A 20,731-nucleotide genomic window follows, 5' to 3' on the forward strand; every position below is an offset into this window, starting at 1 on the left:
TTTGCAGAGATAAAGGTATTTATTGATATTAAACTGTGTAAAAATGATGTTTTGATCAGGAGGGCTCCTATAGAGCTCAGGCTGTGGTAGGCTCAGAGATCCTGTAGTATACAGTAGATTTAGAGCAGACGTTGGGGCCGTCGATGCTGCTGGAGTGGCTGTCTGTGTGATGCCTTCATTCCAGGGCACCCACCTCCTTGGTTCTCCAAGGAAAAGTGGAGGTGTTTATTGCCAGCGAAGAGGTCACGTAAGTCATCCATGAGCCACGAGGCGGTGGAGAAGTTGGGAAGCGTTGCTATGGCACTTCTTCTCATCACCTGTGGGGTCGTAAACATGTGGGGGTCAGTTAACAGCACCTCACGTTGTGATCTGTCATTTCTCACTTATATGGAAGAGTTAGTACCTTCACATTGGTCGCATATGTAGGGAGGAGGCTGAGCATCCACCTCTTCTGCTCAACACAGTTGGGCAAGTTGTGAATATGAAGGGTGACACTCTGACAAATGGAGAGCAGAAGTTTGACTTAAATTAGTCTAGACCCCTGAAATCCACAACACAGAATAAAATAAAACATGCACAACTGTGCGAGAGTCCAAAAGGCTCATTACCTGGCTGTGGTACGGCGGACACGGTGTGTCCAGACAGGATAATCTCTGTGGTGGCATGTCACTAAACCTGTCTTGTGGGAGGTAAGAGGGTTGGTCACTGCGACTGGCTGACCTCTCCTTTCTGGCCTCCCTGGACTGAAGCAGATCCACAAAGACGTCTTTGGTGCTGTTCAGCTCCATCGTGGCCATGGCAGCTTCGTCAGCATTAGAATAAGTCACCAAACCACGTATGAATCCCCTCTCCACTATTTTCTGAGTGACGAGAGGAAAACATCATATCTCAGAGAAAGCATCGTGCCAAAGTGAATCAGTGAAAGTGTAATGAATGCTGTCTGTAATGAAGTTACCTGAACACTACTGACATATCCAAAGGCTAGGGTCATGCTGAGCAGGTCCTCAGCAGTCAATCCTGTGTTTAGGCTCGCAATGATTTCTATCGTCTGTCAGGGCAAAACATTTGTTCAGAGCTGACATGTGGAACTGTTGGCAGTGGGTGCGCTTTTACACTGGTCCGCCCCTACCTTTAAATCAGTCATGTCACGGTCAAACGGTGCCTCGTCCATCCTGTCTGCAGAGCTGTGTCACTAAATCTCTTTTGATTTGAACTTCATGTTGACATTCACTCTCTGTCATGGAGACAGATTTCAAATGAAAATATCATACAAAAACAAGGTGAAATGAAGTTACATTTGTCAAATGGCGAATAGAATGAAATGAGCCACAGTCAGAGGGGGAGCAAGTCCTCACAGCTTTGACTGGAGTAAATTCTATTATTCTCTATTACAAGTAAAGTCCTGCTAAATATTTAGCAGAATATATTTAGAGTACTAAAATTAAAAGTACTTTCTATGCAGAATGGCCTTTGTCAGAATCATACATACACACATGTTATTGTTATTATTATAATTATTGATGTTGCAGCTGGGTTGCTTGACCTGGAAAAATACATCATCATTTATTAGCTGATTTATGATTTGTATTAATAATCTAAATTTGGAAAAGGAATAAGTAACTGGAATGATCAAATACATGTAATAGAGTAACTGTACTTAGTTACGTTCCACTGTTATGATACACATACAGCAGCAAGTGGTCTGCAGGAGAGTCCTCTTGGATCATTCACTTAGTTTAGTTTAGCTTTCATTCATTTTAATTTTTTTCTGGGCTATTTCTTTATATGGGGCATTTGTCCGTGGAGAGATTCAAAAGAGTCAGAAAAAGTATTATGTAATAACAAGATGAAGCCTAAGGCCATTTAGGTTGTTTTAGCATGAACGTCTGTCTAAAAAAGGGCTTTTCTACTTTCCTCTCTAATATCCCTCATTGACCAGAGGCCTTTCCTCCTGCTCCAGCTTGGTTTTCCTTTGTTTCTATTTTGACCAGTTCCCCACAGTTTCATCTCTGTCTCTGTGGTTGGGCACTACTTTCTGTTAATGGAGATATTAGAAATAAAAAGTAAGTAAAAAGTAACCTCTGAAAAAATCATAGGCACGTTTACAGAATAACATCAACATGCTTTTTAAGATAAGGTAAGCAAGGTACATTTATTTATATGGAACACAATGATTAAAACAATAACAGCAGCAAGCAAGAGCACGAAGAGCAAACACAATTAAATCTAGAATTAAAAGCACACCGAACAAAAACAATAAAACTAGCAAATAAATTGTGCTTAAAGAAAATGGTTTAGAAGTGGTGGTGAACAGGTCGGCCTGTGGCTTAGATTTGAAGGTAATCAGCATTGTCTCAAGTCTTTTGGTCCACATTTGAGCAGCATGGAAACTAAAAGCAGCTTCGCCATGTTTAGCCTTGACTCTGGCGAGCAGCCGGTAAACCAGAACCAGCCGACCTGAGAGGTCTGCAAAGTTCGCTCTGGATCAGGAGGTCTGATGAGTAACTGGGACCTAAACTGTCCAGTGTTCTTTAAGAGCAAGACCAGTGACCCTGAGAATGAGGCTATCTCTGCTACAGGTGATTAATCATGTGATCCAAGTCCTTGTTTGCTTTACTGCACCTGAAGAACGCTTTTTTCCTCCTAAACTGGGTCTTTACAGTATTCTTGGGTGTAGTCGTTCAACAGGCCCAGCACTGGAGCACTGCTTAGTTTGTCCCTCTCTGTCATTCTAAGGACTGTAGTACACATAGTACACAGTGCACACAGAGCTGGGGGGCTCCAAACAGGTTCATCCAGCTATGATTAGCTCCATAGATCAGGCCAGGCTTACAACATCCTTTGATTGTGTACAACTTTTGATTCCCATTGACTTTAAGAGACTAACCGCTGGCTCTGAGGCTTACAGACAGAATTATTTTAAATGATTAATGTCAGAAGAGTTTTGATTGAACTTGTACTGCAGGTAATTTTAACTTTCCCACTGTGTTCGTCCCTTGTTTCTCACCATGATAAGCAAAATAATGCATAAATGATCACCAGATCATGTGTGACATTGTTTAACCAACATCACTCATGTCATTATTACAAGTTGTACACTTATTTTTGGAACTTATATTGTTTAGACCTCAGTTATCTGAAATAATACCAGATTTTCAATATATAAATCATTTATTTCTACAATACATTTTATGTATTATTTTGACTTAAGACCAGAGGGAAACCTATTGGGGGATTATCACAGAGTACTTTTTGTTGGATTTTACTTGTTTCTTCTTTTTAAAGCATCCATCTACCACATGTATATTACAAATTATGCAAGCCGCGATTCCACTTTATGAGGTTTACATCTGAGTGTCTATGTTTTAATCTATAATCTTGTTTTCAGTTAGTGAGGCGGTCTCAGTAAATACATGTCCGTGGATTCCCCAGCAGAGGACGCTCCAGGATCACACACCACATGCAGTAGTTTCACACACTTGGGCTGCAGAAGATGGCGCTGTTATTTGTTTATGTCATGAAGCATGGACTGGAGTACTCAGAAGGCAGTTAAGTATTCCTGTATTATGATAACAGGAACCACTGGCTGCACCTTCTGTCACCGAGAACAATCACATGGAGTGATTCCACTCTTTTAAACATCCAGGAAATGTAACGAACATGCTGACTTTTATTGCCACATTGGCATTACTGTGTGAAGTCTGAAAGTGTGCTCCAGCTTTCATTTCTCCTTTTACTGCTGAAGGCTCTAATGCCAAGAATGAACATTTGGGCACTGGTTCAGCAGCAGTATGCGAACATATTACAGGTTGTTTTGGTTTTTTTTTGATGATTGCAACATGCAGGTCAGCCCCCTAGTGTGGTGCAATGATAATATATGTAAATGGACTACCATGCCCTAACCAGACCAAACAAGATTTAACCAGCCTGCGCCTGACTGAGGGTGCTTACCTCCAAACTTCACACATGTATAACAATAAATTCCAGCACTGCACTCAGCTCAGTTGTGCTGACAGCGAGGGCCTGGAGGCAGTTGACTCTTGGTGAATAAAGTCACTCTCTGAATGAAATGACACAGATTTTCATAGTACTACATTCATTTTTCACAGGTATCAGACTGATACTAACTTCAAAGGATGGCCTACATAAAGTGAAAGGCATTGGTGAATGTTAAATAAAAAAAATAAAGCTGATGTTTTTTCCTTATGAAGATCACTTTTCATCAGTGGTATGAGTTGAGACCTTTTTAATTACTATGACTTCACTGCCAGCGAGTACACCCGATATATGACAGAGGATCCACACACGCACAAACAAGTGCTTACTTGCAGGTTTATCTTTATTTGTACTCATTACATGTGGTTTGAATGGGCGGGTACCGATAAAATATTCTTTATACAATGAATCGCATAGGAAATACACAACAGAAGACATGGCAGTATATTTTGCATGCTTATTTGTTTGCAACCCTCATATCACGATCGAAATCACAAGCGTGCACCGCTTGTAGATGATAAACTACAACAGTTAATGAAGCAGTCGCAGGCCAGATAGCGTCACATAAACCTACATGAATATCTCTTATACGGTGCGTCTCAAGTATTCCTAAAAAGTGAACTGACCTGTTTCTTAAAGCGTGTTTTCTGCTCTTCCAAGGGTAGAGGGCTCTAGGAATGTGACAGCATGGAGGGCAAGGCAAATGGCATTCACGAATCAACACATAGATAATAGGCTTTGAAATCTTGTTTGTTAATAACAAAGGCTCAGATATAGGCCAACTGTCTGGGGTGTGAGGCTGATCCAAGGACACTGACACACCAACAGTGCACAGATACAACAACTTATTGTGGAGATGCAGAACTGTGTGCACGTTCAACTTTTCTCTGATAAAGTCAGATTTTAGGTCACTTCCTTAAAAGATCCGCTGCACCTCGCCGGCTCCTACAGCACAATCAGAAATGGGCTTGCATTAATGCGTGCAACGTGGACTTAGCAGCCCTGTGCTGTGAGCTGAATTATTCTAATGCACTAGTTTAATTGTGCAACTCAACAGCACAACTGATGTAATAGCAGGTTTTGTGGCACTTGCACATCAGCTGATTCGTGTGAAAAGAGGACAAAATGACATTTCCTTCCCTGTCCAAATCCTACTGAACAGAAAGCAGAGGCGAGATGACTTGGCACAAACTGCATTTCAGCACCAGAACTTCTTCAAAGGACATAAATGATCAGTACGTGGTTCTCTGGACATAAAGAAGAGAGAGGCAGACTGTGTTGCTGGGTAAAGGCTCGAACGCCCTTCGAAAAGCCCTCCCTGAATGACTTTACTGGGTTGTGTACTGTCTCCACTACACACCAAATCCAGTATTTTTCCATCAAGTAGCGCGCTGGACCACGTGACCACAAAGGAGCGAGAGAGGGAGAAAAAAAAAAACGCTGTCATGTTTGCATCCTCAATTGACAGCGGTGGCCGCCGTAAACCACCCTCAATTAGCAAAATACACACACTGCTCCCACATTTCCCCTCTCTGCTGCCACTGACACTTCATATTTACAAAGTCCGCCGTTCACTTTGGTGCTGCTGCCCATTCGGGAAACAAATTCTCCTCCAGGTCGTTTTTCTAACCCCGTGCGTTCATGATCATGTAACCACTCCCACTCGTGGCTGGTGGAAAATTACCAGCTTACAAGCAACAGGCAAATGAATGGTAGTTGCGGTTTAACACATCACTCCGCGTAAAGTGCATCTGCGTGACAGAGACACTGTCCTTTCGGGATATATTACGTTTAAAAGTAGTAGGACCCTCACACGGGAGTTTAAGTGGATAAAATCATTAGATGCGTGAGCTTTGCGCCTCGTGCTGCCCGCGCAACGCCATGTAGCATTTACGTAAAGGAAGGTCAAGAATATCTTGCCTCTCAGGAGGAGCAATAAACAGTGGTCGCTTACTTATTCGCTATTCTGATAAGCGGAGTCATATTCAAGTCCATTCTGCATGGGAGTCTGCCCTCTTTTTCTCTCCGGGCGGAGTGGTCGCGTGGGCGCTTGAGCGAATTGAAATAGACAGGCAGCTCAGCGGGCCAATAGGACGGCAGATAGGAAGTCTCCGCCAAAGCCGCGGCCAATCAGGGCGCGACGTGGGCGTAACCTCGGTCCAAACTTTACGCGGCGCCATCGGCTGAAAACTAAACCGAGATGGAATCTCCCAGTCTGAACCGGTTTCAACCGGTTGCGAGTTAGTTGCTTGAGAGAGGAGAGGAGGCGCAGGCATACAACCTCTACACCGCCCCGCTGGACAATTATCAGAGTAACGAATTAAATAGTGAATCAAGGTTTACTTTGTTTCGTAAAATGTCTCGGAGTGACATATTGCTGGGTTTGCCGTGATAGTAGTTTTGGAATCCACATCAGTGGTTCTCACCAGCCAGACATCACTCACTGCTGGAGCTGGAGATAGTCAACGCTGCAGAAATAGGAAATCTTTTCTAATCAACAGTGATACTGAAGTACTCACCATACCTTGTAGCTTCTTTGGCAAACGCCACTCTTTTCAGTCAGAGCCTCGGACTTTAGGTAGGTAACTGGGGTGAAGTGCAAACCTGCCATGCTGTGATTAACGTTTCTTGGCTTTACCTATATGATGAATAAAATGCATATTGGTGCAGGGGTTAAGTTGTGCTATCTTACAGTTTACATAGTCTGTCACGGTGCTCCTGGAACGACAACAAGCTAATTCAGAAAGCAGTAGCATCAGTAGGATAACCATATAGCCTTCGACTGTCCGCTAGCTAGCACCTACCACTTCACACGGATTAGCTAACGTTGGCTGTCAGAAAAAGTACAACAACAACTTAACCCAACTAAATGCACAACTAACCCGAGGCTGCATCGTTGTAACGCTACTTGCGACACTGCGGATGAATAAGTAACCAAACGCTGTTTGTTAAAATCCGTGCCTCTCCCACCACGGCAGCATCACTCGTGTGCGTGATGTGAGCGGATGTCAAGTTGATGTAGCTGGACTCTTAGCGGTAGCCGCTGTTAACTTTATGTCTGCGCAAATGTACAGCGCCCGAAAATGTCGAACTACTGGGACAGACCGAAAGAGACAGACAGACAGAAAGAGTTACCTGCCCCCACATAGCGCTATTTAACCACACAGTGAGTAATGTGAATGTATGGGCGCCCTCCGTCCCTGGTGTCCTCGGTGGGAGTGGTTGTGTTCGGCAGCCAAGGACCACATGTGAACTGTTTGTGCGACACACTGGCTGCTAACAGCCAGCTAGAGGTGTAGCGTAGGGGCTAGCTCATGTTAGCTTTCCACGTGAAGTGCGCTGGTGCCGCGCTCCCGCTGTTTACATCAGACACGTTACACTTAATGCTAGGGGCTGTCAACATGGTTGTAAGCTGCATTCATTATTTACTTTTCTGTAAGTGTGTGTGTCCGCTGCCTGCCTGTGTGTGTGTGTGTGTGTGTGTGTGTGTGTGGAGAAGTGAGCTCCGCCACTTATCGATGTAAACAACGTGACGTCGCCTAGTATATCCGGCACGTGGCTCGTTTATAACCCTCTTAATATGGTCGGAGGAAGAAGTGCCTGATTAGTAAAGCAGTAAAGTAGGCGACATGGAGAGAGAACCGAGCAGTGGCTGCCTGCTGACTTTTTTTTTTTTTTTTTTTAAGTGCGAGTCCATTGTGAGGTTGCTTGTGGAGATGTCACTGGTTTTATGAATGGTGTACTCACCCATTTACAAATCAATGTTAACCCACTTTTGCAAGACGGTGTGGTGCCAGTCCGGTCCACAATAAAATGAATGTTTCCCAAGGTTCTGAAACATTTAGCAGTAGACAGGGTGAGATGATTAAGTTAATTTGTCTTGAGTCCCTGCAAGTCCTGACTCCTGGGGTTGACCCGCGCACTGTGCCCAAGAGTCTCAGCCAAACTGCAGCTTTCTAAGTTCAGTCCAACAGGAGAACCGACGAGGCTCTCCTGTCCCTCCTATATGCTTTTTGAACAGTGACAGGCTTGTGACACCATGAGCTTAACTTCTTAAAATGACAGCTCACTGCTGGGTCCAGGGGATTTTTGTTTTGTGGTCAGCTGTTTGGAATTGTTTCTAAACACACAGTTCACATGACTTTGCCTGCTGAATGTGTTCGGTGCACTCATGACCCCTCCCTCTGCTGTCCTTCTTGCAGAGCTCTATGCCAGCAATTATGACAATGTTAGCAGACCATGCAGCACAGCAGCTGCTGGACTTCAACCAGAAACTGGATATCAACCTGCTGGATAATGTGGTGAACTGTCTATATCATGGGGTGGGACCACAGGTACGTCGTGAGCCATAAGCAGATGCCTTATTAAGCCGCCTGACACAAAGTTTGTTGTTATTTGTGTGTGTGTGTGTCAAATGTATAGTTATGTCAAGAGGAAAAAGGAGAACTGTTTTTTTTTTTTTTTTTTCTTTGTATGCCACAAGTCATTGATATACCACAACCGACCTACAACACTCTGCATATTAATTCTTCACAAATCTGTCTAAGAGTGACACATTCACACAGCAGAAACAAGTCTAGAAGTGGCTGTTGCTAAATAAATGCTAAATGTTAACTCTAAATGTAATTCATATTGCATTACAGCAAAGAATGGCACAAGAGGTGTTGACACACCTAAAAGAGCACCCAGATGCATGGACGAGAGTGGACACCATCCTGGAGTTCTCCCAGAACATGAACACCAAAGTAAGTCAGCTCCAGTCCAGAAAACAGTGGTGGAAAGACACTCACGTGTGCTTTGAGGAAGTGTATGCTATCACAAGTTTAATTTGGAAAATCCAATCCAAAACAAAACATTACAGTAGGCTACAGTGGTGTGATGACAAAATGCAATGCTATTTGGTGGATTTAAAAAAAAAAAAAAAAAGCAGCTGTATGTACTATGAGTGTATGTTGTGGGAGCACATGGATTCAGCAGAAGTTAAATATGCAGTCCTGGCTGTATTTGCACCATGCCCTAACTCTTGAGCTATGCAGGACCTCTGTCCCTCTGCTAAAATGAATTTAGTTGGATCAGACTTTGCCTGGCAGTAATACCATACAAATAAGCCTTTTAGGATTCTGCCCAGTTAGGTCTGTATGGGAATGAGCTGCTATTTTACCCACTTATCTTATATTCTAGATTTACTTTGGAACCACTTTTGTTTGTTGATACGGAACAACAGTGGTCTGTATTTCAGTATGCCATTCAGGGATGCACATTTGAAGCAACTTCCTTGATCAGTATTCAAAATTTTGATCAAGATTAAGTGCATCAGTTTGCTAGTTTTTTTTTTTTAACTTTAGCTCACTGAGTAAACTGACAAGATAAAGAGCTGCAGACTATCACGTTAAGTCAACCCCTTCTCTTAACCTCCACATGAAAACACTGGTGCTGGGCCTCTGGTCAGTTATTACAGTTATGCAAACTTTCCATCATATGTCCAGCTGCTTGATATTTTCTTGATTTTTCAAAGTAGAATTGATATGAAATTAAGATGATTGATAAGTCTTGAACATTCCACGGTCCTCTGATCTGTGCCTTAGATGCTAACAGACGAGTGTATGTTGTGCCCATCCCATGCACTGATAACAGCTGATAAAGAAAACTGTCTGGGAACAATGTACCCAGTGATTCAGGCTTCGGACACATTCAGAGTTATGTTAAAATAACAAATTTCAGTATGATTATGATATTTAAAATAATCAAGCCTAATCCACAAATTGAATGTGTGTACTAAGTATGAAGTGCAACACATACACAACTTCCTCAAAGTACAGAAGGTGACCTGTGCCTTTTTCTTTTTGTTTGCTTGTAAGGTTACTTTTAACACTGACATTCAGTACTAATGTCTAAGTTGATGTATCAACAGCACTTTTTCTAGTTTTAAATTTGTAATCTGCCAAAAAAAAAATGGGGGCGTTAGAGGAAAAGAGGAAACAAAAGGTAAACACCTCTTGAATTCTTCATTTATCTTGTTTCATTAATTACAAAAGTGCATCATTTCAAAGCACTTAAAACATTTGGCTTTTTCTTAGGAACTATAGTAATTATAATATTAAAAAAAAATGTAATGAATTCAAGCTGTGACTATTTGATATTAATCACAATGTTCCATTATGTTTATGGCTTGTAATAGGAAGAAAAGGGGTGTGTCATCCTGTGCATCATGACACAGCTAGGCTTTGACGGCAGGCCTCCACAAGGTCTACCCTTTTTGAATTCCCTTTGACTGAATTCTGTTCATCCGTTTCTATTGCATCTGTTTCATTGGACAGAGGGAGGGTGCAGGCTGCAGTCTGTAGGATCCATTGTAGAGACGAAATCTGTTGATGGCTTAATTTCACCTGTAGGGATCATGGCTCTGTTCCCGCCCCACCCTTCTCTCTTTTTACAGTGCATCCTCTTCCTCCTTCCCCCCCCTGTTCCCCTCAGTTCTTCAGCCAAGACCCTTTTAATAATGTGCTGTCCCCAGCTAAAATGTTGCAAAGCTTTTGGCAGTTTTACTGCTGCTCTCTTACCTCTTGTGGTGGTTTGTGCAAAGTATGGCAGTTAAAGGTGAAACAAAGCATGCCAGAAATACATGCAGTACAACAAGTGACACCTGTCAGCGGTGTATAATTGGTGTGCTAGTAAGGGGATTTCACCTTTAATCTTCCAGCATCCATTGTCTGTAGCACATTGTTAATCCTACTTTGATAACATTCTATACTACATGCCATTCATTATTTATTTATATATTTTTTTAATCGTTACTCTTAAATTGATGATCCCTACAGTTGAAACCGTCTGAGTAGCACTAGATCAAAAACTAACTTGTAAATAAAATGTATTTTGTTTTTTTTCCTTCATGCTTCACTGTTAAGCAATGACAAATTAATACAGGGCACAACCTGTGGTTGGTCTTGCTGTTCCTGAAGACACACCAGTTAAAGGGATTTGATTGAGGCCGACCTTAGACATGAACCGTAATCTGTATTTTAGCTTTGGGAAAATTGACTGACATGGGTTAGGGTTGGGTATTGACGAGATTTTATTGGTTTGGATTCTGCTGATTGATTCTGGTTCTTATTAAGCGCTCGTTCAGATTCTTGGCATGCTGTTCGAGTAATGAAGAAACCACCTTTATTCTCAGCAGAGTTTAGGCTGCAAGAAAGAGTTACTTGACATAAACTAAGGTATTGGGATTATTGTTTTATTTTATTTCTTTTAGGAAGAAAAAAACAAGATGAATATTTACAATGTGATATCCCTGTAGTACACATGCTTTCATTTAATTTGGACACAGAAATGTTGGGAGGTGCTGGCGCATTATGACTTCAACTAAAAAAGGCTGCATTCTTAGTTGGCATTCAGACCAATAACAGCCGTGCATTTAAAAACAATGCTAGAAGCTGCTTTGGAGGGGGCGTGTTGCTTCAGGTACAAGTGGACAAACACAAGCTAGGGGGGGCCAGTTTGAGTAATGGACACATGGGCTGAAAGTTACCATGTTGGTTATATTATTTTGCATTGCAATGATCTTTAGAAACGAGGCATTCATATTACAAAATAATCCACAAGGAATGTGCGCATGCTAGGGCTGTAACGATAACCACAATACCCCTGGGGCTGAGCTCATTTCTATTATCCCTGCAGTTTATTTTGTTTTTTATCTATTTTTTTTTTTTTATTTTGTTTTTGTACTTACTTTTTTTTTGCCGGTGAAATTTGCATGAGCACATATGCTGAGTGATATGAAACACAGATACAATAATTATCATCACTGACCATCCACCCTTCTGTATCCGAGGGTCATGAGTTGTGCCTGTACTTCTAAAATTATATTATATGAAATAATATGACGGAGGCACCCTAGTCACCTTCTTACTTTTCATAATAAAAGCTCTAGACATATACACTGTGCCTCTGTCTAACGGGGGAACTCAAAGCCTTTGCTGAGAGGCAAGTCAATAAAATATTTTACTCTGTGCTCAACGACTCCTGGAGAGACAAACCTTTTGTCAACTTTAGACGTTAGTATGTCATGCATACCATCACCCAAACCACTGATCTGCAGCATAATGATAAACCACAGGGATATGTCACTTTTTCACTATGGTAAGGGAAAAAAATAATCCATACTGTCACAGCCCTAGCGCTTGCACATACTTGACTGACCACCACAGCACCTTGACAAGATGGTGTTGCAGCAAAAGTTGAGCCAGGTTCTCCTTTTTCGTGAGTGATCCTGCATTTTCTTGCTGGAGCCCTCTGCGTTGGCACTTCTATTGCATTTTTTTTAAATGCAGGGTTTAAGTTGACATGCCAGCAGCCTTATATCCACGCTGAAGTAAATGCTTCATCATGAAGAACACACTTTTGTTCCGCATGTGAAGATATTTTTGAGCTGTAATAACATTCACTGTATCACAACTGTCATTTTTATACTTAGCTACACTTTTGAGTTCAAGCTCCAGCTTGTCACACAATAAGCACCCTACTTGCACAGGTTTACAGAACCGGTGAGATAGGCAGAAGCACTGTAGGTTCAGGAGTCGTTAAACAAATATTTTCTTTGCATACTCATAGTTCTTATATAGTGGAGCCAGTTCCAATTCACAAACCAGTTCTCGATGCCCAATCCTCTGTAGCTCGGTAAAAGAACATTAGACACGTAGACCTTGTTATGTCTTCTAGATCATCAGAGCAATCAGATGCAAAGCAGTACAGTGGGTTGTATTTTTCTACTGTCTTTTGCTGTCTGGTGTGATGCTGGGAGAAACAGCAGGACTTCTGCAGTGTTGCAGCTTTAATGCTGCTTATAGTGATTTAAAAATACAAACTACAAGTGAATGTTCTGCATACTACAAAATCTGCATGAAAGATGTGGTTCAGTTCAGCCCAATTCAATATAGAAATGCAGGTTATTACAGGCTGGTCCACTTCATACTATTTTTGGTTTAAATTGAAATTGCACAATGCCTGTTGTTGAGTGTTCTCCTAATGCTTCTCCCTCCTTGCGTGTTACAGTACTATGCTCTTCAGATTCTGGAAACGGTTATCAAAACAAGATGGAAGATTCTCCCCAGGAATCAGTGTGAAGGTAAAACTTCATTTTGTGCTACAAATCACAGAATGTTTGAGTCTTGTCAGCACTGATGCCTTTTTTTAAATGTTGTGACGTGCGGTTGCCAAGTTGAGGAGTGTTCCCCCACTAAGCATGCTGGTTAGTTTTCTGCTCGACTGGCTTGCACTGGCCGCTGAAAACCAGGTTGGATTCTGTACTGTCGCAGTTGTTTTGGAGAGGATGCAACCAAAACACCCCAGCACTGTTTTTTTAAAGCTTTGTGAAGGGGCATCTTTAAAGAAGTAGAGGATTTTTTTTGTCAAAGTTCTTACTGCGCCTGCTTATGTTGCATTCAAATGTAAAAGCCTCCATGTGTAGAATTTTTATATGACATTACCAATGTTCAGATTACTTGTGTGTAGGAAAGTAAGACACTCCCAGTGTTTCTGGAAGCCCATTCATCTTACTGTGCCTGACAGGGAAAGAGGGACAAGTTATTGGCATGGATTAATCCCTGTCACAGTGTCTTCTTTTGAAAGTACCACTAGGGTTTTGCACATAGCTTTAATTAGATGTCTTTGAGAATATTCCAGATTTTCATTCATAATTATCTTGAGCACGCACATATCAAAGGCTACTAGGTAGCAGACTGTAACTGTTGCCTTCTACTTGAACTTCTCTCAACCTTTTTTTTTTTTTTTTTTTTTTAAACCTTTTAAAGCAAAATTTATTGTCCTTTGTTACCACCTTCTGTTTCAGACATTTTTGAATTAGATTTTTAAGAATCTGAAAACAAAGTGGGATGAAAATTGTCTTCAAAAATTTTGGTTTGGGCAAAAAGCGATTATCATGAAATAAAATTAATAATCATGTGCAAATCAGTTGATTCTGCCTCCCTCCATTCTTCTATAATTTTGCTCAAAATTCATTTTTTCATTGACCTAAGACTTCCCTACTTCTGACCGTAGATGCCTGAATTTTGTTCAAGTGGCAAACCCAGTGCAGGGCGACCGGCAAGTATGTCTTTTCCCCCTTGTGTCAGAGTATTGCCTTGTTTTCGGCTCCGCTCACTGCACCCCAGCACATAATGTTTACAACTGAGTACAGATGCAGTCTAGAAACTAATGCGAGGGAGCTGAAAACACATTTTTGAAGATGCTCTGCTCACATTGACAATTTTGAGTATCTATGAAAACACCCTGGGACATGTAACTTCCACTGAACTGACCAAAACCTTTGCCCTGTAGAAGTTCAGTGGCAGTTGCAGCCCACATCCGGGTGTTTACCAACTGGCTTTGCAAGAGTATGTAAATGGTGGACCACACTTTTTAAAGTACAAATGTACTGGGCAGATTCAGCTAGTTATGAGCCAGCAGACTTTGATAGGGTTACTGAGAAACGTGCTCCAGGCAACTCGTCATGTCAGGATGTGTTCAGATTTACATATTTTACTGGTGTGTGCTAACTGTTATCTTTTGATATCTTTGTGTGTTTGCCAGGTATTAAAAAGTATGTTGTTGGTCTCATTATCAAGACTTCATCAGATGCATCAAATGTGGAGGTGAGTGAACGTTGAATTCAAATTAAACCTCAATTACTTTTACGAGGTAAATGTATGGGAGCGTTAGTAAAAGGTTTACACTACTTAATACCATGAAAGTTGATGTAACAATGCCAACAACTTAGCAAACTAAAACTACTCAATCTGGGTAATATTTAAGCTCTTTTCCAAACTTGGGTCAATATAAACAAAAGTTAATGCATTGTGTCTATGTTGCACCTGAGCAGCATGTTAGCCAGTCGGTTCTCCAAGCCAGTCGCAGGACAGCCATGAGTAATGCTGGTTACCATAGTGCTGTGTCGTCCAGACCAAAGATGGTGACATCAGCTGCTTGTGGAAGTGTTTTCAGCCAACCTGACCACTCAAACAACCAGGGGGTTGAGCTGTTAAGACTGTGTCTAACCGACAGCAACAACAACTTTTCATGTCATTCTTCCAAAGAATGCAACTTTCGGCTCTCCTGTGAACCGTCATGTTAACGTACATGGTAAACTGTTGAGTCAACTCCACCATTTATTAAAAAAAAAAAAAAAGACTGTCTTTACTGTTTCACTTCTTTGAGATTGCTGTCTCTGATTTACCAGCAGCTCATCTGAAAATATGCATCACTCACACGAGAGAGGCAGCTCTCTAGTGTCACTCAGCTTTGAAATGAAATAAATTGAAGTTCAAATCCATTAGTGATAACTGCAGCTTTCAAAACTCACTTTGCTGTATAACCCAACTGTATGATCATGACATGGGAAGGAGGGCAGGATGTGTGTTTGTGTGTGTGCAGAGGTGCCCAGTCCAATACAAGTTAAAAGTTATTGAATTTTTTACTAATGTACCCAGTATTGAAAGTACTCTCACTGTTAATGACAGCTAGCATGAAATAATAAGTGTAGAAAGCAAAAGCAAATCTGAAACAAAACGAAACTTACCTAGAAAACTAAACTGGAAGTGAAACTTAAATAAGCTAGACGGTGGACATTGTTAAACACGTGTGTGCTTCCAACTAGAAGTGAGCTGTATGTGTTAGCTAACTGCTGTTTTAATATTTGATAAGCATCTTCATGCTGAAAAAGCAGCTTTCCAGACATGTTTCTGGTGTTTGCAACTCTACAAAACATTACACATTGAATCCAATTGGGCAGGTGTCCAAGGTTATTTGGATTATTGAACCAACCACACTGACCAGTCAGTTTTTGAACAGTAATCAGATTTGAGGTACGGTTTTACATTCAGGTACAAGGATTCTGTAAATGTTCTGTTTTCCAGAACAGCAAGGGGCTGTTACAGACACATACATCTGTCCTCCCATTTGGATGGATCTACTCCACCTCCAAAATATGAAATGTCAGAATTGAATGTTTACTTTTATTCATGTTGTTGTCCATTTTAACTCTCACCTCCCTCAATTTTCTCACTGTTTGATTTTTAACCTATAGTTTGGTTTTATTTTTTGTTATATTACATTTCAGAATGTTGTTCGTCAAGTTGAATTTTTAATGATGTGATGAAATGACAGACGGCTTGTGCTCTGAAACTGAGATGGTACAACTAAGACTCATTTGCTCCTCCTATTTTTTGCTTTTTAGAAAGAAAAGGTGTACATTGGGAAGCTGAACATGATCCTTGTTCAGGTAAGCCCTCAACGAAGAATACTGTTACCAAATTAATCATTTTCAAAACCACTTTCAGAGCCATATTTCAGCTTTTTTTTTAACAATCTACTTTTGCATTGTGAAAAATTTGGCATTCATATAGTAAAGCTTCCACTGACGATTATTGTCATTGTCGATAATTTTCTCAATTGACCAACTAGTTGTTGATCTATAAAATGTCAGAAAATGGTAAAATGTCCATCAGCGTTCCCCAAATCTCAAGATGATGGTCAAATGTTTTGTTATGTCCACAATCTAGAAATACTCAGTTTACTGTCGCGATGGGTGAAAGAAACCAGAAAAATTCACGTTTAGGAACCTGGATTAAAGGCCAAGTCTGCAACACGTGAGGAGCAAGAGTAGCTAGACTTTGGAAGCATCCAACCGAAAATATACCACCCCTCCCCTCAGGCTTTTCTCCAAGGCCACTCCCCCACAACACATGAACATGCTGCCTGACTAACATTACTGCTGGAGGTCGAGTCCACGACAGTGATGAGAAGAACGGCCGCCGCCGGGTCCCTTGTTCGTTCTGTACACAACCGCTGACTGACGGCCAGTTTAAGTTTTTCAGTCTCTCAAATGAACAGCTCTGTTAAATATCACAATCATAAAGTCACAAGCAAAACAGCTGTCGCAAACGTAATATTAGCTTCAGCTCATAGCAACTGCTCACTGGGCTCAGGCTATGCTTTGAGCTGTTGGCTGCCTAAACGCTGATCTGTGGCGGTCAGCAGTAGCTCAGTGGGTGTGTGCTTCACCACAGTCTGTCGCTGAGCCGTAATTTAAATGTTGGCTGCACTTTCTCTGCCATTCTAGTGTGACTGGCTCGCTAGCTTTAGCCTTGTGGAAGACTGGTCATGGGCAGTGGGTGCACCTGCAGCGTGAGCACAGGTAGGCAGGTATGAAGGTAGAGAGGCAGGTCGGCCGTTCAGAGTGGACAAGTTTATTCATAGTTCCATGATAGCCAGAGGCACTGGATTCTTTTCTGTTTTTTATTTATTTTTTAAATCATTTTATTGGTTAGTGTCAGGCTTCCTTTAATTGATGAGGCTTCAAGAACAGCAAATGTTTAATGCAAACAAGATACCCAAATCATATTAGTTAAAGTCAGTGCGGTTTCAGGCATAGGCTTATGTATTTATTTTTTTATTCTTTTATTTTGGAAAGGATGCCTCAGGCCAGTCTGCAAGGGTTTATTTGTTTTAATTGATCAGTATCTTTATGAAGCCTGACCATCGTTGTAGGCCATCATTGTGGGTAGAAACACCTCATGGTGCTCTGCTAAAAACACAGGAATGTTTTCTAACCCCACAGTGTTGCGTGTGAGTGAATTGTGGAGAGGCACAAAGAAGTGGCAGCCAACAGTTTCAATGAAGTTATCGACGCTGACAGCAAGAGAGCACACCGGAGCAGGAAACGCGGTTCAAACCACCTACTCAGAGAAACCCCCTGACGAGTACTGAGACACTCATTGATACAGAGTACACTGAAGTAGGACACAATCAGCACAGGGTATTGTTTGAAAAAATCGCGTTACCAGTACCAATACACTGTCCTTAAAGTGATACTAATACCAATAGGTGACCTAATTTGGTACCTTTTCTCCATGCTTGATTAGATGCTTTATCGTGTTACTCGTTTTACTTGAGATAATCCCTCCGTATTTTATACATTAATTTTTATCAGATGCTGCAGGCATCAAGTTCGGCCAAACTTTTGAATGTTTTGGTGGCATCTCAGCACGCTGAACTACCAACTTCATCACATACACAGTGCTTGACTTCACCACCACAGACAGTGCGGGTTACTTAAACTACTGCAGTAGTGGGCCAGTCACATGTGACAATAAATCAACAATTCTTGCAGTGATTGGCTATGATCAAAGCCATTAGATGTTTTTTGTTCTTTTTATTTCTCTAGCTCTGAACAAAAAGGTTCATTTTTAGGTGTCATTTAATTGGACACGTTTCAATACTACGTTGTACTGGGTGATCATGGTGAATACCTTAAAGGTATCAAGTTCCTTCACCCTATCCCACATATAATATACAGAACAATACCTGTGTTCTGACTGGAGAATGAAATTGGAAGTGAAATGAATGAGTTGGTTTGTATTATGAAGCTGCTGTTGAGTGAAGGTAGTTGGTTAGTTTCCCACAGGCTAACTTGTCTCAGTGGTTACTCAGTGTTTAGGGACATAAATAAACTGTGGGGAGATAAAAATGTAAACTAAAAGCACTAAACCGAAGTTATGTGCGTGTTCTGCTTTTCTGTAGCCATAGTTAGGGGTTACGTGCTCAGCAAACAGGTGAAACATATATTACAGGCTTTGTACAGATGCTGGAAATCCTTGAAAATGCGTGAATTTTAGTGGTATGGTATTTCCAAGGTTTGAAAAGTGCTTAGATTTTGAAGTGAGTGCTCGAAATTACTTGAAAATCTAATTGTGTTAATGTAATACATCACTATCTGACTGAATAGTTTTAGGTGAAGAAATAAAATAAGTTGGACAGCCCGATGTGTGTGTGTATATATATTTATATATACACTCTATTTATACCCTACCCCTATATAAAATGTCTAGGGTGTGGGCACTACTGCTGCCTCATGGCTCCCCCCAGCTTTTGTAGTGATACTTTTTAACCTGAAGATGTCACTCTTAATTAGCTTAGAAGCTTAGCTTCTAAAACCGTGTCAGTTAAGTTCTTCCTGAATGTCTCAAACAAGTCACCGATGTTTATTTATTGTCGCTGTGGCCTCATGATTGGAAACAGGATCATCTTAAACAGAGAAACCTGCAGGAGAAGCAGTGTGTTAGTTTGTAAGAAAACAATATATATGATCTGTAGTTGTTATTGATATAGCAGTTTTTTAACCTGCAAAGAGGTTATCAACACTGACGCACAGTATAAGTACAGGCCAAACGGTTCTATAACAAATGGTGTCTGTGGTAATTGTAACCTTACTCCAGAAAAGCGCTGAGTCCTGTAAACATTGGGCATTAGAAATTAGCTGTGCTGTCTGATTAAGTGTGTGTGTGTGTGTGTGTGTGTTCGTTCGCGTGCGAGATTGGCTCACTGGCTACATGAGTGACTTTGCATTAATGCCAGTGAGAATGAGTCACTGCCTGTGTCAGCTGAGCTAACGTTGTGTTTTGGCCCTTGGGGACTGTAGAGATCCAGATTTTACACTCATCCTCACGAGGCTGTGTTTAAAATGCAACATAAATGTACACATGTATGTTGTATTTGTAGCAATGTGTTTTTTGTTTTTACCGCTGTGTGATCATAGTAAAACAGCTCCAAGGGGTTAGAAATAGGAGCACACGCTTGACTTGAGATATAAAAGAGGGATCGTTATTTTTAGCAAGAGTCACAGATTCATCCCCCCTCAGTTTTTAATTCTCTGTGGGAAAATTTCAGTTTTGAACCACGTGACACCAACATGTGTGTGTGTGTGTTTTCTGTAGATCCTGAAGCAGGAGTGGCCCAAACACTGGCCCACCTTCATCAGTGACATTGTGGGGGCAAGTCGTACCAGTGAGAGCCTTTGTCAGAACAACATGGTCATTCTCAAGCTGCTCAGCGAGGAGGTCTTTGACTTCTCCAGTGGTCAGATGACCCAGGTCAAAGCAAAGCACCTCAAAGACAGGTCAGCATGCTGCATCTTCATAAACCTCTTTAAGCACAATCATGTTTTTAGCAATTGTCTACTGTCATTTGTTTTGTTGGAAATGTGTATCAGAGCGTACCACTGAAAGTGAATAACTAACCTACAAGCCTACAGAGAGAGTCTAAAGCATCTGTCATTGATCTGAAAAAGCTCTTAGAATCAATGATTCGGTTTCACACAGAAATGTTGTAATCAATTAGTGAATGATAAAGATGAAGTTACATGAAACATTTTCACTTAGATTTTAGTGTGATCTCTTGAAAGAGGAATTGTCTCAGACTCTCAGATGTGTGTCCCATGCTTACATGATGGTTCCTTCTTGTCCTTCAGCATGTGCAATGAATTCTCCCAGATATTCCAGCTCTGCCAGTTTGTTATGGTAAGCAAATCCCTTATCTTTTACGTTTTAGCATTGTTGCACAGTATTTTATCGTCTGTTACACATCAGTGTTTGCCCCTCATCTATTTGATGTCTCATGGGTTGCTCCTTAGGAAAACTCCCAGAACGCCCCCCTGGTCCATGCCACTCTGGAGACCCTTCTACGTTTTCTCAACTGGATTCCCCTGGGATATATCTTTGAAACCAAACTGATCAGCACATTGGTGTATAAGGTGAATACACTGACGGCCTGATGTCATGTAACAAGTTGAACTGAAATAAAGGTCTTGACTGAGCCAGCACATATGTTAGCAGTGGGGAGGCGAGGGATATGCCAAGCAAGCTTAAACATACAAAAAGTATTTGCTACCATTACATACGCACTT

General features: G+C 41.3%; 2 protein-coding genes across 7 annotated transcripts in view; one reads left to right on the plus strand and one right to left on the minus strand.

Moving 5' to 3' along the window:
* LOC139210604 (uncharacterized) lies at positions 1 to 7,197 on the minus strand. 3 transcript variants are annotated; one of them, XM_070840673.1, is made up of 7 exons: positions 7,132 to 7,197; positions 6,516 to 6,634; positions 1,130 to 1,234; positions 956 to 1,048; positions 609 to 860; positions 404 to 496; positions 1 to 317 (listed from the first exon to the last, which is right to left on the minus strand). In XM_070840673.1, the coding sequence occupies exons 3-7, from the start codon at positions 1,169 to 1,171 to the stop codon at positions 120 to 122; spliced, it is 678 nt and encodes a 225-aa protein (XP_070696774.1). In that variant the 5' UTR covers positions 1,172 to 1,234; positions 6,516 to 6,634; positions 7,132 to 7,197; the 3' UTR covers positions 1 to 119. The 3 variants fall into 3 exon arrangements, with proteins under 3 accessions (XP_070696774.1, XP_070696772.1, XP_070696775.1); XM_070840671.1 differs by lacking the exon at positions 7,132 to 7,197 and adding an exon at positions 6,879 to 6,911; XM_070840674.1 differs by lacking the exons at positions 6,516 to 6,634; positions 7,132 to 7,197 and adding an exon at positions 5,951 to 6,088.
* xpo1b (exportin 1 (CRM1 homolog, yeast) b) overlaps positions 6,261 to 20,731 on the plus strand; it is a 26,123-nt gene continuing 11,652 nt past the window's right edge. Inside the window, exons 1-9 of one of the 4 annotated variants that reach the window (XM_070840668.1) lie at positions 6,261 to 6,308; positions 8,199 to 8,330; positions 8,640 to 8,741; positions 13,048 to 13,120; positions 14,584 to 14,645; positions 16,226 to 16,270; positions 19,764 to 19,945; positions 20,297 to 20,345; positions 20,459 to 20,578. In XM_070840668.1, coding sequence (XP_070696769.1) covers positions 8,205 to 8,330; positions 8,640 to 8,741; positions 13,048 to 13,120; positions 14,584 to 14,645; positions 16,226 to 16,270; positions 19,764 to 19,945; positions 20,297 to 20,345; positions 20,459 to 20,578 — 759 coding nt within the window. In that variant the 5' untranslated portion in view covers positions 6,261 to 6,308; positions 8,199 to 8,204. Of the gene's footprint in view, positions 6,309 to 6,352; positions 6,575 to 8,198; positions 8,331 to 8,635; positions 8,742 to 10,180; positions 10,242 to 13,047; positions 13,121 to 14,052; positions 14,102 to 14,583; positions 14,646 to 16,225; positions 16,271 to 19,763; positions 19,946 to 20,296; positions 20,346 to 20,458; positions 20,579 to 20,731 lie in introns of those variants that run through there. The other 3 variants (XM_070840667.1, XM_070840669.1, XM_070840670.1) reach the window with 3 other exon arrangements.

This window comes from Pempheris klunzingeri, chromosome 12 (assembly GCF_042242105.1).
Source record: "Pempheris klunzingeri isolate RE-2024b chromosome 12, fPemKlu1.hap1, whole genome shotgun sequence".
NCBI classification, from domain to species: domain Eukaryota; kingdom Metazoa; phylum Chordata; class Actinopteri; order Acropomatiformes; family Pempheridae; genus Pempheris; species Pempheris klunzingeri.

Bases quoted from the DNA above. Each gene is read 5' to 3' on its own strand.
- LOC139210604 (XM_070840673.1), bottom strand. From the start codon at position 1,171: ATGGACGAGGCACCGTTTGACCGTGACATGACTGATTTAAAG. The intron at 1,049-1,129 runs GTAGGGGCGGAC...TTGCCCTGACAG, and splicing joins GTGACATGACTGATTTAAAG to ACGATAGAAATCATTGCGAG. The intron at 861-955 runs GTAACTTCATTA...CTCGTCACTCAG, and splicing joins GATATGTCAGTAGTGTTCAG to AAAATAGTGGAGAGGGGATT.